The following is a 16,500-nucleotide window of genomic DNA, read 5'->3' as shown; positions in this document are numbered from 1 at the left end:
TTACATAATCAGAGAGTAGCCTATTTCTTTTCGTTTTGAATTGTTTCGTTTAAAGACATTTCAAGCTTTCTATTTATAGATATATTTCTCATGTCTGTGAATCATACGCTGAGTTTCGGTTAATTTATGATGCTCCAGTTCATGTGCAATCCAAGTGACCACGCCGGCGCCTCAATGTCATATATTTGCTTCTTATTTATTAAATCCAGGCAATTGGTTGATAAAAAATTGATTCAAATTAAGATACAATTTATACAAAACGAAATTCGCTTTAAAGAAAGGCTTTCTTCAAAACAAAACTTAATGAACTGGTCAAAATCATGTCTGACCCACTCAACGTCACCCGATATATCGCGCATCCATCTTACTCATGCTGTTCACTTTTCATAATCAACATAGATGGAAAAAAAATAACATCATATTTTAACAAATATGAAACTAAATGCACTTTTTTAATGGCTACAACACGTATAGGAGGCCTACAGACTCTATTTGTACACATTCATTTAATTCTGAATTTTGCACACATAAGTTGAAAGGCATTTGTTTACGTGCATAGTAAAACATATCTGCAACATTTATCAAGTTCACGGATAATTGTGCGTGCATTTATTAATCATTAAGATACTAAAATCATAATAAAGTAGGCTATACTATGTACAAAAAATCAGATGAGGCCAGAATATGAACGCAACGCGTTTAATTACACGTTAAGCATTTTCCTCCCATAGAAAACCATTATAAGAAGAACGCTTAATTTGGCTTAATGCAGATTAGAATATCCCCTTATTATGTCGAAATAACAAGATAAGTTTTCTTTTTTTTCTTCACCATGCGGTTCAGGACTTCCATAGAATACAGCCTGAATATAATTGCTTCCAGAAATTATTTTTGGGGGTGCTAACGGGGTGCTTTGGTCTTTCTTGGGGGCTTTCTTTCTAGCCCCTCCCTAGCGTCGCCCATATGCCTATCCATTAACGGGCATTTCTTCATAAATATTCAAAATTTTGATAAATGTATTATGCATTTATGGCATTATATATGACATTATGCATAGTAGAGCTTTATGTAGGCCTACAAATTTAGGAACAGATATTGGGTTCTGCCCAAAGTCAAGCAACATAAAAGTAACGTAAAAGTAACGAGTAATGTAAAAAGTTACTTTCCATATGGGGTAACTAAGTAAAGTACGGATTACTTTTTTTAAGAAGTAATGAGTTACACTACTTTTTAAAAGTAACTTCCCCAACACTGCACTACACAACACCCCTAGCAACCACTCCTAGCAACGTAAACATATGTTTGATCTCATTGATAGCCTATTGTTCATTGAAGCTAGAGTAGAGTATTGTGAGAGATCGAGTAAGCGAGTGTTCCTGCATTGACAGTAGACATAGCATTTTCCTTCAGGTCAGTCCTATATGCATAATAAAAAAATCAGTTTGAATGTCCGCTGCGATATCTTGTCCTTTTAACAGTTAAGGGGGTTTCCGTGCCGATAGTCATTTGTCAGTTGCGTCTTCCTTCTCCGTGTTCACAAGTTTGAGTCCTTTCAATATAAAAGTCTTCTCTACTGACTGACTCACTCATAAAGACAGTTTTTGCCGCCATTTATTGGCGAAATAATGTATGTAACTTCTGTTGCTGTTCACGGGCAGGGACTATTTTTTCCAGCGGAAGGAAGGCTTTTAGTGATTTTACTGTAAGTAATTTTAAGTAATGATCCAATCGCTCCGCTTCACGTCGTGACTTATTCACGATACAGCACAGCCTCTCGAACCGTATTGCTTACTCGTATACTGTAGGGATGCACGATATATCAGCCATCATATCGGTATCGGCCGATATATGTTCATTTTTGATATTATCGTTATCGGCCCGATTGGCTAAGATATTAAGGCCGATAAATAATTGGATTATTTCCTTCAGCTGAGACACTTCAGATGCGCACTGTTCAACCTGATGGGTTTGAATTGCTTGAAATATGATTGAAATCACTTTTTTTTTTTTAAGAAAAAGGAAAATATAGTAAAGTGTAACATGTGCAGCATAAATCTGTCATATAGACCTTATGTAGCCACGCCCCTTTTCAGCGCTGAGCTCATTGTCTTTTGACTTCCGGTCTGTATTTTCACAGCGATCTTGCCTAGTTATGAATGAACGGCTCGTTAAAAAAAATTCCCAAGGTCCATTTGTTAAGACATATGCTTTACAATGCTTATCATAAACATTACAATGCTCATGATAACTTTCGTTAACTCTACAATAAGTAAATCAACTTCACCAGCTAATTACTCCTGAACAGCGATGCCATAGAAATATACAGAGCGACCGCAAAAACGGAAGTTCAAAGACAATATTCTAAAGATGGCGGCACCCTCGTTTCTCTGGTGCATATGGTCTATAGGCTACATTAAATTATAATGACAACATTAAAATTGTGTGCTTGGGTCATGTATTTTAATTGTGAGACTTTTGTTTTTGTAACAAGCTCTCAAAAATGGTATAAAATTGTCATATTTTGCTCTTAAAAATTATAAAAAAATTTGGATGTAGATTTATCACCCAATATATTGGTCACCGGCTTTCAAATATAAACAGTTATCGGCAGGGTGCGATTTGCGGGGGGGGGGGGGATGCGTGGGATTTCCCCCTTTCTGGTCAAAGTATCCCTGCCTCTGCTTAATTATTTTTATCCCCCCCTCAAAGTGATCAGTGCTACTACACTAGTGGCGAGACGGATCACAAAACTTATCACGGGTCCGTGGTTTGATTAAAGTCAATTTTAATTTAAAATGCGCTCCTTCGGCTGGCTCTGGTATAGCGGCCGCAGCCTCTCTGTAATCACCACTCCGCAGACTTGCTCAATGTCCCGCCCACGGCACTATCTGATTGGTTACTCCTCACGAGTAATAGCCAATCAACACTTGCGAGACTGGGCTTTTTAGCACGGCGCGGTAGACACGAATTGACACAGATAATGCATCTGTCTTTTCTATCATTTCACTGTAGCGCGATGTAACGTTAACGTTGTTACTTTAACAGCAGTACAACTCTTTCTACTGTGATGGTTTAACTTTGCAATCAATCCATGGTTCAGCAGACTGATAGGAGTAGCCTAGCCTAAACTAAGTAAAGCGCTGTAATGTGAACTGTCGAACGATAGAACAATAAAATCCGAAATGGACCACCCACTGGAAAGCTGCGGATTTTCCCACAGGAAAGCAGAAAAAGACTGTTTTCCTAGTATGATGCAAAGGCGTACACTATAGCCTATTTATGTTTAAGTTGACACTACGTTGTGCCATTTAATTTTGCCATTCATAAATAAGTGTTTTGACATGTCAAGCCGAGTGGCACTATCCATGGTAGCTACTGAGAGGGGGATTTAATTATTGCGTGTTTTTTCGTTGTGCGTGATCACAGTTCATATAAGCTATTAGAGTAAAAATGTTGCATTAGGCTATGAGTTAATAAGAAAAAAGATTTTACAATTCCTGCAAATGCAGTGATGAAGTTCATGTTCTCGTGATTTATTTTTATGAATAAAACTTTTTCAAAACATCACCCCCTCTGTTTTTTTTCACAAATCGCACTCTGGTTATCGGTATCGTACAAAATATATCGGTGCATCTCTAATATACATTATTTCGTACTTTTGTGTCTGTGTGTGTAGGCTACTTTATTGGATTATTTTTATTTTGGTAAACTTGCTTCTATACACTCCAAAGCATAATATCGCACTTTTTGCATTTCATATAAAAATGTCAGACTGACACCCGCACTGTGATTCGTGAACAAGCTAATTATTTTCAATGAACCGGTTGAATTGGAAATCGCACTGAACGATTCATTTGCAAATTGTCAATGATCCGGTCTCCAGTTCTCTGAACTGTTCATGTCTAACTCAAAATGGACTTTGAGATCCTAAGAGCTTGAGTGTGTGATATGAGTGTGTTATTAATGTCAAATTTTAAATAAAAATCATATTTGATCCAGTTGTGTGAATAAATGCTGTGATGTGTGTGTTCTTGCACTACTGTAGATCTGTTGGCGGTGTTGTGCCCTAAAGGACCTCTGCGTATCCTCGTGGAAACGGCTCAAGAGAGGAATGAACCCATTTTCCCAGCGCTCATCTACTCCTGTGAGTAATAAACCTCTCAGCACTTCTGTCTTCTCAGCCTTTTCGGTGTTAGTTGTTTAGTTGTTCCTGTCGTTTAGTATTTAGTTGTGTCTGTCGCATTTACACGTGTGCTCCTTTGATTTGTCAGCAACCATGGTGTGGCTGTTTAATATGGCGGACGTTGCGGAGACCGGGAATAATTCCAGCCATCCAGTTCCTCAACAGGAGAACCAGGGTGAGTGTCTACTGATAATCACACATGCTCTTATATTCATACTGTACATGAAGCCGTTTCCTTCACAGAAGAAATGTTCTTTTCAGATCTGTGTTTTACATTGGCAAGGAGAAATCTTTGACCAATAATATATACACTAGTCAAGTCACCTTCATTTATATAGCGCCGGCTTTTAACCATATAGATTGTTTGAAAGCAGCTTTACAGTGATAATAGGAGATTACAGTAACAGAGATAGTTTTGGCTTTACAGCAGCTCTAGAATAAAGTTATTGTCCAGCTAAAGTTAGTTTTTGATTGATTCACTTCCGTTGTAAAGATCATTAGTTATTAACTGCTTACACAACACCGTTCTAACAGAAACAGTGTCTGGCGGCTCGAGAAGGCAAACCTTAAAATAGGTTACAAGGTGCAAGCGTTGAAAAATTATGAGAAAAAGTGATCTCTGCGCAAACCTGTGAGAACGCTGACGGCGTGCACATGCGTATTACGTGTTCAGTCTATAGGTGTGTGTGTTTGAATGTATATGTGCGCAGACGTGTAGTGTTTCTTTACAAATTGACTACTGTTTGTTTACACGTTTTGGGTCTGTACGATTTTTAAAATGTTTTTGAAAGAAGTCTCTTCTGCTTACCAAGCCTCGAAAATACAGTAAAAACAGTAATATTGTGAAATATTACAATTTAAAATAACCTTTTTCTATTGTGATATAATTTAAAATGTAATTTATTCCTGTGATGTAAAGCTGAATTTCCAGCATCATTACTCCAGGCTTCAGTGTCACATGATCCTTCAGAAATCAGTCTAGCTGTTGATATTGTTGATCATCAGTAATCCTACTTCCTGATATGGTATATACATGTAGCTATGATACAGAACACATGGTAAAAAATACACAAAATACAACCAATAGTACGGTAATGTTAAATCTTACTTGTGAAAAGTAATCTCCCGAGCCCTATTTGCGATGGTCCGGCGATTTGAGCAGGAATATGCTGCACAGTGCTCGGCATCTTAACTGCTGCTGTGCAACGCATGTATGACCGGTTAAAGATGGCGGCCGCATTTCTTGCACCCAGCGGCCAATAGGGCGTCTAGCTCTATATTATGTCTATGGGTTTTATTCTGTTGCTGCTGGTTTTCAAAAAGTGAAACTCTTAAACTCAGCTTTTCCAGACTTCTGTAAAGACCTGTCAGCATGAACTGGTGTGTCTCTAGGCGCGTTTCCATTAAAGATTTGGTAGGTTTATATACATCAGAGCCACCGCACTAGACATTATTATTATTAATGGAAGGAGACGTGGCGTGTTCTCCAAGCTTTAATGGAGAGGAAAGACCCGTATACTGTGAGCGGCACATATGAGGAGTTTCTCTGTGTTTCTCCCTCATTTCTGCCCCGAGGTCGTGATTGTGGCATTTCTTTGAGGTTTAGAATCCAGTATTCCTGTAATTCTTTTTTCTTTTATGAATTTAATAAAGAACTGTGTCTCGTCTTCTGTCCGAACACAGCGCACCCTTCGAAGTCAGGCGACTGTAAATGCGCAAAAACTGCTTCCATTGCAGTTTTGAGAAATATTCCTTTTTTCGAATTGCCTGAAAAACCACCTCACGCGAGCGTACAAACCTTTTTGCGATAAACGGGGAGTTTTCGCGAAATTGACGTGTTTCCATTGAGCGCATTTTCAATTCGCAATTTGAAGGGTAATGGATACGCGGCTTCTGTCTCCAGCAGTGGCAGTGGCGCCCACAGCCCAGCCGGAGGATGATGGGGGTTTCACGCCGGCGTGGGTGGATCATCAGCAGCACCAGCTCGGCCCGATGGACTCCACCGACGAGAGCAGGCGAGAGATCCAGGAGATGCCCTCCGCACGACCTCCCGCCGAAGACGACGAAGAGAGTGAGTATCAGCAGGGCTACGCTCGCATCGCCGTAGGACACACTTAACCAATATCACACGAGCAAGTGTGAGCTTTTCCCAATATCAGCACGACTGCAGATGTGATGGTGACTTTATACAACAGTTCAATAAACAAGGAGTTAATATTGTTACATATTAGACACATTATTGTCTGTTTTTGAATGAATCAGTCATTCAAAGATTCATTTATAAAGATGACTGACTTGATTTGCTCTCTGAATGACTCATAGACCTATTGGTGGTTTTTAGATTCATATTTGAATTTTAATTTCCAAAAATTAAATGATTTTTAACACATTAAACTAATAGCATTATCCATGCATTTGTACTTGCAGTGTAAAAACATCTAAATGCTGTTTTAGATGCAGCTTCTGCAGTGCAAAAATGCTTTTTGTTGATACTTTTATTTGTAACATTCTGCTATAGTGTCCTATTATTCCAGTGGAATTTATTTATTAAATGTAAGAATTTGACATCACAGATATTGCATACATCTAATAAGGTTAGGGGGGAAAAGCCCTTATAAAGGTAAAAATGCCCCTGAAAAACAATAAAGTTAATTAAAAAGTGTATTTCTGTCCCTTCTGTAAACTAACCACTCACTGCACAGAATATGTAGAATATGAAAAGCTTCAGGAGTCAGCTGTCAACAACAGACCTAAACCAGTCAAAAACACACTCAGCTAAATATCGAGAGATCATTTTTGTCAGTATCACACACCCCTACTCCTGAGATGACATGCAAATAGTTCTGATTCAAAATGCAGTGACACGCTTATATTAGCAAGTGATGGATATAGTCATAAATTCAGAGGAAAAACATCTGAGATGCCCGTTAAAGGGATAGTTCACACAAAAATGAAAACTCTGTCGATAATTACTCTCCCTCATGTCGTTCAACCCCGTAAGACTTTCGTTCATCTTCAGAACACAAATTAAGATATTTTTGATTAAATCTGAGAGCTGGATCACTCCTCCATAGGCTTCTATGTTATTGAAACTTGCCGGCCCAGAAAAGTTATTAAAGATATTGTTAAAATAGTCCAAGTGGCTCAACCTTAAAGGGGTGGTTCAGGATTTTAGACATCGGGCCTCATTTCCAAGTTAGCCTGGGTGTCATTTATCAGTGGAGACAGTTTTCAAAAATGTTCATCCAGTTGTTCCAGTTGCATAGTTCGCCTGTGCTAGGCTAGCGTGAGTCAACGGTAACTGCTAGCCTGCCATTAAAACAGTTTTACCCACTCCACATACACCAAACGCAAATAAATTATAACGCCAGACTATCGATGTAAATGTCTGTTAAGAGAATAATGTTAAAAATCAAACTACTCTTGCATCTCAATGATCGCAATCGACGAGAATACTTTTTGTGCACAAAAAAAAAAAGAAGACTTTATTCAACTACCGTATTTTCCGCACTATAAGGCGCACTTAAAAGGCTTTAATTTTCTCAAAAAACGACAGTGCGCCTTATAATCCGGAGCGCCTTATATATGGATGGTGAACACGTTCACCAAGACGGTCAGACAGCACCGGGCGACTTACGCCACTATCTGCCAATGGATCGTGGATGCCTGGGCTGATATATCAGTCTCAACTGTGATCCGAGCTTTCACGAAGGCAGGAATAATCTCTTTATTCAGCCAGCTCACATACCCGTATTTACTTCCTGTTTTCGGCCGAAGTCCACAATAGTCGATTGTCGAGTGCGCGCGCAGCGCGCGATCAAACCTCCTCCGTGTGTTCAACATTTGATTCGGATGAACTATCCATTTGAGCTGATGTTCTCAGCACACCACACAGCACCGTCATCAGCTGTCAGTCTGAGTCTCCACTGTTGCTTAGTTACCAATGATCGCGCGCGCACTCGACAATCGCCTACTGTGGACTTCGACCGAAAACAGGAAGAAAATACGGGTATGTGAGCTGGCTGAATAAACATCATTTTTATTCATATCTTTCACATTTACTGCAGTCAGATTCACCGTGTTCACTCACATGGCTGTGCACTTGTAATGACACATTAAGGTTGTTAAGAGGCTAAAAGCAGGTTTAAAACTTTTCCCGTTTAAGTCAACAGGGTGCACATTTTGAAAAAAAAGAGGATAACACGGTGTAGGCAACACCGGTTTTTGTCGTTGTTATCTGTACTGACAGCACTCCAAATTTACAAAAAATGAGCTCAATGTTAAAATTGACCGGAGTTTTCCTTTAACGTTTGAACAACGTTACCATGGGAGTGAACGGAGTTGTCAGAACGCTTAATAAAGTTTGACTTCATCTGACTGTTTTGTTGACATCTAGTGGATGCATAACGCAAACCCAGTCAAATGTTTGACTGCAGTATCTTATGCGCCTTATAATCCGGTGCACCCTATATATGAAAAATGTTCTAAAATAGGTCATTCATTGAAGGTGCGCCTTATAATCCGGTGCGCCGTATAGTGCGGAAAATACGGTATTCATTTTCTTCTCTCTGGGCCTCGAGTGAGTTCACGTAGTGTAACAGCGCAGCGCTTCTGTGTTGTACGTCACACGTAGGCTCACTATTGGCCGACGTTGGTCATGTGACGTACAACACATCTTAATTTGTGTTCTGAAGATGAACGAAAGTCTTACGGGGTTGGAACAACATGAGGGAGAGTAATTACTGACAGAATTTAAATATTTGGGTGAACTATCCCTTTAATACCTGGTGTGAATTGGGCCACAGCTGTTTTATATACATTTCTAGGTGTTTTGTAGCACTAATGATCAAGTGAACACTGGTTTAAAATCATGGTCAGTCAATATTTCCGTGTTTTAATTATCCACATCAGCCGATTGCATTCAGTCATAAGCGGGACTTTTATTTTCACAGCACTGAGAGCCAGAGTCATATTTATGTCCTGTTCACTGTGTACTGAGAGTAAAGTCAGCAGTGTCACCCTGGCTTTCGCCACTAATTCTAAAGACCTTTTGGCACGCCGGTTTCTCCAATGTGCAGAGACCCACACTTGGCCTTTACTTGACGCTGAAAACGCTATATAGACTATATACTTATTTAATTAAATCACAGCCTTTTGATTTGCTAAGAGCACTAGGCCTTAATGTGCTTTCGATTTTAGTTCGATTGACACTCTGTGCCAAAGTAGGTGCATTTCCATTACAGATTTGCACAAAACTTTTGCGATATTTTCGAAATGTCGATAAAAAATCTACTGTTTCCATTAACAGATGTAATGCAACTAAAACGTCATTTTTCCCGATAACTCATTCCAAAAATGATGGCAACAGATGTTGGTATGTTTACCAGTTATATCCCAGTTACTAGCCATTATTTTTAATGGAAGGAGACATAGACATGTATCCAAGCTTTAATGGCAAGGAAAGCCCCTTATACTGTGATCACACATATGAGTGTTTCTGGGTGTTTCTCCCTCATTTCTGCTTCAAGCTCTTGATAAATTATCGCATTTCTTTGTTGTTCAGAATCCAGTATTCCCGTAATACTTTTGTCTTTTATGAGTTTAATAAAGAACTCGGGCTCGTCTTCTCTAGAGCAATAACTCTAAAAGCAAAAAAAAAAAGCAATAACTGTTTCCATTGCAGTTTTGCGAAATATTCCTTTTTCGAGCTGCCTGAAAAACCACATTATACGAGCGTACAAACTTTTTTGCGATATATAATAGTTTTTGCGAAAATTACGTGTTTCCATTGGCCGTATTTTCAATTCGCAGTTTCATTTTGCTCAATTTGAAGGGTAATGGAAACGCGGGTAGTGATGGCTCAAAATACAATGTTAGTGATCGCATATGTTATAATGAGAAATTATTTTCAGTTCATTATGAAACTGGAGGGACAGATAAGACTGTGGCAGTCCAACAGAATCGAGGTATTTAATGGGAAACGCTGCAAAATAGGATTAGAGAATCAAGGCCTTGCTCTCTGAAGTTTACTATATCTCTGTTGTATAATATCTCTGCCTGTATGTGATGTGAAAAAAAAAAATTGTTTTAATTATGTTGGCTATTATTTTGGATGTTTTTAAATCCAATGTGGATCCCATTAAATGTGTTTGAAAATGTGTTTTTTGAAGTTGCACAATATTGTAACCTGTAAGCCGAACCCTCACTGTGTGTTTTTCCTGTGTTTGTCAGGGGGTGTGAAGCTGGGTCTGGGAGATTTCATATTTTACAGTATGCTGGTGGGTAAAGCGTCCGCTACAGCCAGCGGAGACTGGAACACCACTCTAGCCTGCTTCGTGGCCATTCTCATCGTAAGTATCCCACAGGACACTCACTAAATAAGGCTTTTTTCAGGTACTATTCTCCCAAAACGTATTAGCACACCTGAGCCACGGTTTCACACCTGCCGTTTGTCTTGAAACATGGCTCATTTTACCCTTAGTTCGGTTTGTGTGGGCATATGAGGGCGTTTGTAATCCCATTAGACAACTTAAAGCACATGTCATCTCCAAACAAATGATGTTAGAGTATTACTTAATCAAGAATACAAATAACACGTTGTCTGTGGTCATGTAACAGACTGCAAAGGTATTGGTTTCTGGTGCTAGGGGAGATGGAAAGGATCTTTAAGGGTGCTTTCACATCTGTAGTTCGGTTCATTTGGTCCGGATTAAGGGCGAAAAATTATACTGTGTATCATTTTCAGGCGTTTTGGTTCCTTTTCACACCACACTGATCGCTCTGGTCCGAATCAGTTGATGAAACGAACCAAAATGCAGTCACGTGACAACATCCACATCACTCGTTGGCCAGATGTGTATTGAACATTTTCCACAACTGCACTTCGATTGGTTAGAATTAACGTGCGGGAAAATCCCAACAGAACTCCCGGAAGTAAACACAGAGGAGGAAGATCCGGCAGATATGCGGAGAATTCGCTCACAATGTATGTTCAGAATCAGCACGAGCTTTAATAGCCTTTCGCAAATCCCCTCATAAACAACAAAGTCTAGACGCGATATAGATAAGAGATTCACTGTGCAGTGCGGACAACTGCAGTGTTCATGAGGAGAGTGCAGAACGTGGTAAGTCATGGCTTAAAGGGAGCGCTATTGACCATCTAAATAATAGTTTTATTTGACTACGGCAGCTGGTTTAGTCCAAAAATGCGCAGTTCTTTGGCAGTCGGGTCTGTTTAAGGTCGGATCACGTTCTCACCACAAACGAACCGCTCCAGAGTTCGTTTGAAAGCGTACCGAGACCTCCTCGAACTTATTTGGTCCGCTTTTGGTCCGCACCCGAGTGCGATTGCTGCATTCACACCGGTCCGAACGAACCGCACCAAGGGGGAAAACGAACTCTAGTGTGATTCAACCCAACTAAATGAGGCAGGTGTGAAAGCACCCTAATATTCAGTTAGATTTTGACCCAGTCTCACTGGTGTTGGGTAATAGATGCATTACTTCGTCTGCTAATAAGAAATTGTATCATATTCTATCGTTTGCTGCCAGGAAAAATATTTGTCTCCATCCCTTAAAGGATTGCATAAGATCAGTTTTGAGTTGATGCCCCTGGAGCCTTACCTGTGTGTTACATTGAAAAACAGGCCAGTTTTACAAAGTCTGGACCCATATCTGGACGCTTTCGAAGCTTGTCTTTGCCCTATTATATTACAAGGAGCATTGTAACTGTGTAACTTTCTGGACATTTCACCTTATTTTGTCACCCTCTTCATCTTTTGGAAATGTTATTTTATACATGTTATGCTGTATATAATGTTGTTGCTATTTTGTTTCCACAAATCGGTCCTGTTTTAAATAAAAAAAATCTCTTTTTTTGCTTCTGGTATGGAAGCATTTGGGTAGCAATATTCAATTTGAAATGTAATATGCAAAATGACAATGCAATATGTAAAAGGGCAATGCATTTCTGTATTTAAATTGACATTTTCCAATACATTTGTGCAGCGTTTGGTGCAAAATGAAAATGATTCAATTATATAATTTCATACACTAGTTTTAATATGTAAATTGAATACATATTTTAACACTTTATAAGTTGCAAAATTAAAATGTATTACAGAAATGATTAGATATGTTTAATATATTCAAGCAAAAACTGTAGCAGGACACTTAATGAAAATGCAATCGCAAGTGCCTTAAATGTGAGTGTAAATGCAATTAAGAAAAATAACATTTAAATGATCATTTTGCTACAGTTGTTGCTTGAACATGTTAGACATATCTGAGCATTTCTGTAATACATTTTCATTTTGCAACTTATAAAGCGTTAAAATCAGTATTCAATTTACGTATTAAAACTAGTGTATGAAATGGCAAATGTAAATTATACAGGTGAAACTCGAACAATTTGTGCAAGAGTTCATTTATTTCAGTAATTCAACTTAAAAGATGAAACTAATATATTATATAGACTCATTACATGCAAAGAGAGATATTTCAAGCCTTTATTTGTTATAATTTTAAAGATTATGGATGACTGCTATGAAAACCTTTTCACAATATTCTAATTTTGAATTTGGGGTTTTGCTGTAAGCCATAATCATCAAATCGAATACTGATTTTAACGCTTATAAGTTGCTAAATTAAAATTAAAATGTATTACAGAAATGCTCAGATATGTCTAACATGTTCTAATTTTTCGAGTTTTTCACTTCTAATTTTTCTTTTTGTGCCAACAATGCACAAATGTATTGGAAAATGTCAATTTAAATACAAAAATGCATTGCCATTTTGCATATTACATTTCAAATTGAATATTGCTACCCAAATGCTTCCATACTGGGGGGGGTTGATGTCTTGTTATATTTGTATTTCAAGAAAATTCAATAAACATAATTATTATAAAAAAATAAAAAAAAAGAATACAAATAACCTAATCCCTTTTGCATCAAAAAATGCACAATTTATTAGCTTTTTACAATATTCTGATTATCTTCTTCTTCTTCTTCTTCCCCTCAGGGTTTATGCCTAACTCTTCTCCTCCTGGCGATCTTCAAAAAGGCTCTTCCAGCTCTCCCCATCTCCATAACCTTCGGCCTGGTGTTCTACTTCGCCACCGATAACCTGGTGCGGCCCTTCATGGATCAGCTGGCCGTCCATCAGTTCTACATCTAGAGAGGTCACTTCTCACACACACTCCGTCTGCAGCGTATTCCCAGAACCCTCTTTCAGGGGCCGTGAACCCTGTAGACTAGCACACCCTTCCTCTTCCTCTGGACACGACTGGATCCGCTGTTTTTGGCATTGAATGACTCTTTATTAATTACAGTGCCTCTCCAGTGACTGATATTTGCTTTGGTAACATCTTTGTTTGTTTGGAGAACACACAGACACCATCTAAAGTCATCTTACATGTATGAATGCATTTCCGTTGGTGGATGACCGTGGTTATGACTGAATCTGGAGTTGGATCGACTCTGTTGTATGGAATGGGACCAGAGCTTGCTTTGTCCACCAGATCTTGGATTCACTCTCTAGGCATTATGTTAATTCCTGCTCTGATTTAGCGAACATTAACCCAAAGCCCTCTGAATGATATGACTGTTCACACACAGGTAAGGTACTTTGAGTTTTGGATCGATGCCTTGAGTTTTCTTTATCACCATCAGAGTCCATTTGACCATTTGAGACAATATCACATGTTCTGGTTTACTCTAGCATTAAATCAAGTGCTGATCCAAGCTAGTGTTGTGCTCTCCTGGAAAGTTTGGGAGCATCATTTTGGAATGTATAAACTTTCTCTTTTAAATTTCCTTCATGTTTGGACAAGATAGTGGTTTGTTTGTTTGTTCAATTTTTTTGTTGTTTTGTTTCTCTTCCTCTATTTTTTTTTATTTACCTGCAAAATGATTTATGAGTTACTTTTACTTTCATACCACCCACATCATGTCATTTTAAGAAAAAATTTTGTAACTAAATTGAAAGATTCACAAATAAAGGGGTTGCTCATTTGAGCACATTTCAGTCTTCTGTATTATATTCTCTTAAAGTTTTAGAATTGAGGGATTTTCTTTATCTTCGGCCCTGATTACACACCGATTATACAGTAAATATGTAAATTGGGGGTCCAAACCGTTTTGTAATCAATCACGTTTTGGAGAAAAGTCCACCAAAAGAAAATTTTACTATTCCTGCAATGCACTCGGACATAGCCGTTTGTTGACCAATGAGCATCCAGTTGTGTACATACTGCTTTTAGAAGATGTTTAGCATATTTGTGAACCATTTTTAAAAACCATTCTTGTATTAATTTGTTGCCATCAATTCAGTACAACGGTATATGAAAGACCATTACCGAACAGATTTGTTTACCTGTAATAATTCTGTAGCCTTCTCTTTATCTGTACTCTCCAATATTGAGGTGTGTGTATGTGTGTGACTGACTATCCCCTAATCTCATGTGATTGTGGATCACTGTGGGGGCTCATTGTTTTTGACCTATTGTTCAGTCTCCCTGATGCCGAATGGTGGGAACATTTCAGAAATTCCTGCATATTGTAGGAGCGTCTCCCCCCTTTACCGGCTCCCTGACCCTCTGGAACTGGCATGTTACCTGAAACCCTGGAGGTAGCAGTAGTTTCCATGGGAACCGCTTGGCATGGCATGCTGGGATGGCCACTCTCCTTTGTGATTGGACCTTGGCGATTAGCGTCAAGCTGAGCCTTCACGTTCCACCTGAAGTCTACAGTTCCTTTGTTCATCTAATCAACAGAGATTATTTCGCAAGAACACAATGGTTTTCAAAACTCGGCATGTGTTTTTGCTTATAAACTTGATACCTCAAATTGCTGTCGGACTTGCGAGTGCTCCCTGGTGGACAATAAAATGGCTGATTTGCGTGGAATGAAGGTACTAAGCTCTTCAAATCCAGTCCTGGAGGGCCAATGCCGGTCAGACTTGTGTACCAATCTCAATGTAACCCACCTGTCTGTGATTTGCTAGTTCTCAACATCTTGGCCCTGTTTACTCCTGGTATTAAGATGTGTTTTGGTCAATCGGATCACAAGTAGACGAGGCAGACGCGTTCCCGTTCACACCTGGGGCCGGTTTCACCAAGATAGACTTTGACTATGGCTTAGATATAGTAGATAGTCAGACTTCAGATAAACGTCTAAATCACACCGTTGCACAAAGCACTGGAGACTCTGACTATCTTAAGTAGGACTACACTGCAATGCATTCTGGGTAAAGTACGTCACTTTTCAAAACAAAAAAAACCTGGCGGATGGAGTAAGCGCATTCAACCGCTCGGCGCAGTTTACCCCAGCGGGAGATATGTGTTTGTGTTGGAGGAGTGTAACAGTCACAAGGACATTTTACTGGGGAAATTTAGCGGAGAATGTAGAAACAAGAAGACATGTTTCATTTGGACAAAGATTGCTGCGACAGTTAACAGCGTTAAGATACAAAAACACGGTACAAGATGCCAAAAAAAATTATATTTAAGAAGAAATATCCAAAAAACAGGAGGAGGATCCCAAGATAAACTTTAAGACACTGAAATGGTGATGAATATATATGGTAAGGGCATTTTCCCTTTTCTTTCGGCTGTTTGTAGTGTAACTGATTGTTACTGCTGGTTGCCACGGTAACAGAGTCTTAGGCCGTGTGTCCACCAAAGCGTTTTTCCACGCGCCTGGCGTTTGTTTTCAATGGGAGCGCCGCGTTTTTAGAACGCCATGAGCGCAAAGAGGCGCTGGACGTTTTTTACTGGTCGCCGAGAGTTGAAAAATGTTCAACTTTGGATAAAACGCAGCGCTCATCACTGTCACTTTTACCCAGCCGTCCAATCACAGTGAAGGAGGGGCGGGACTTATACCACACCGACCAACTGTCACAACATTCTTTCTGTACAACGACATCAACCAGAAAAGCAAAACGAACAAAATGGATGAAAAATAATTTTTTGTATGAAACAAATTACTTTATTGTGCTGCGGATATTCTGTATCATAGCAACGAAACGTCTCAACGGAAAAAACGGAGCGCTGCCAAAACGCTCTCAAGCGCCCTCAGCTCGGCGTCTTCAGCAGAGCGTCTAGCGTTTTCAGCTGCCTAAAAACGCTTTGGTGGACACACGGCCTTAGACCTAAGTTAGCCTGGGGGAAAGGTGTCTAATTCTTTTGGTCTAAATTAAGTCAGTCTTTATTTTTGTGAAACAGTCTATCTTGCATTAGACTAGTCTATGAGCAAATTCTAGACTTGTCTAACACTATAAACCGGTCTAAAATAGAAACCGGCCCCTGGTGTTTTAATC

The 16,500-nt window shown here is 39.2% G+C and overlaps 1 protein-coding gene across 3 annotated transcripts in view; it reads left to right on the top strand.

Annotated features, from left to right (window-relative positions):
* psen1 (presenilin 1) overlaps nucleotides 1-14,208 on the top strand; it is a 39,891-nt gene extending 25,683 nt beyond the window's left edge. For 2 of the 3 annotated variants that reach the window (XM_056255841.1, XM_056255842.1), the window contains exons 7-11: nucleotides 4,046-4,144; nucleotides 4,272-4,358; nucleotides 6,087-6,254; nucleotides 10,415-10,533; nucleotides 13,204-14,208. In XM_056255841.1, coding sequence (XP_056111816.1) covers nucleotides 4,046-4,144; nucleotides 4,272-4,358; nucleotides 6,087-6,254; nucleotides 10,415-10,533; nucleotides 13,204-13,359 — 629 coding nt within the window. In that variant the 3' untranslated portion in view covers nucleotides 13,360-14,208. The remainder of the gene's footprint in view (nucleotides 1-4,045; nucleotides 4,145-4,271; nucleotides 4,359-6,086; nucleotides 6,255-10,414; nucleotides 10,534-13,203) is intronic. The other variant, XM_056255843.1, reaches the window with a different exon arrangement.
* Nucleotides 14,209-16,500: the final 2,292 nt, after the last annotated feature.

The sequence above is a fragment of the Rhinichthys klamathensis genome, unplaced genomic scaffold (assembly GCF_029890125.1).
Source record: "Rhinichthys klamathensis goyatoka isolate OS25496 unplaced genomic scaffold, OSU_Roscu_1.1 h1tg000123l_1, whole genome shotgun sequence".
Classification (NCBI taxonomy): domain Eukaryota; kingdom Metazoa; phylum Chordata; class Actinopteri; order Cypriniformes; family Leuciscidae; genus Rhinichthys; species Rhinichthys klamathensis.
Note: the sequence above shows the minus strand (reverse complement) of the source record. Positions and strands in the feature narration are given on the sequence as shown.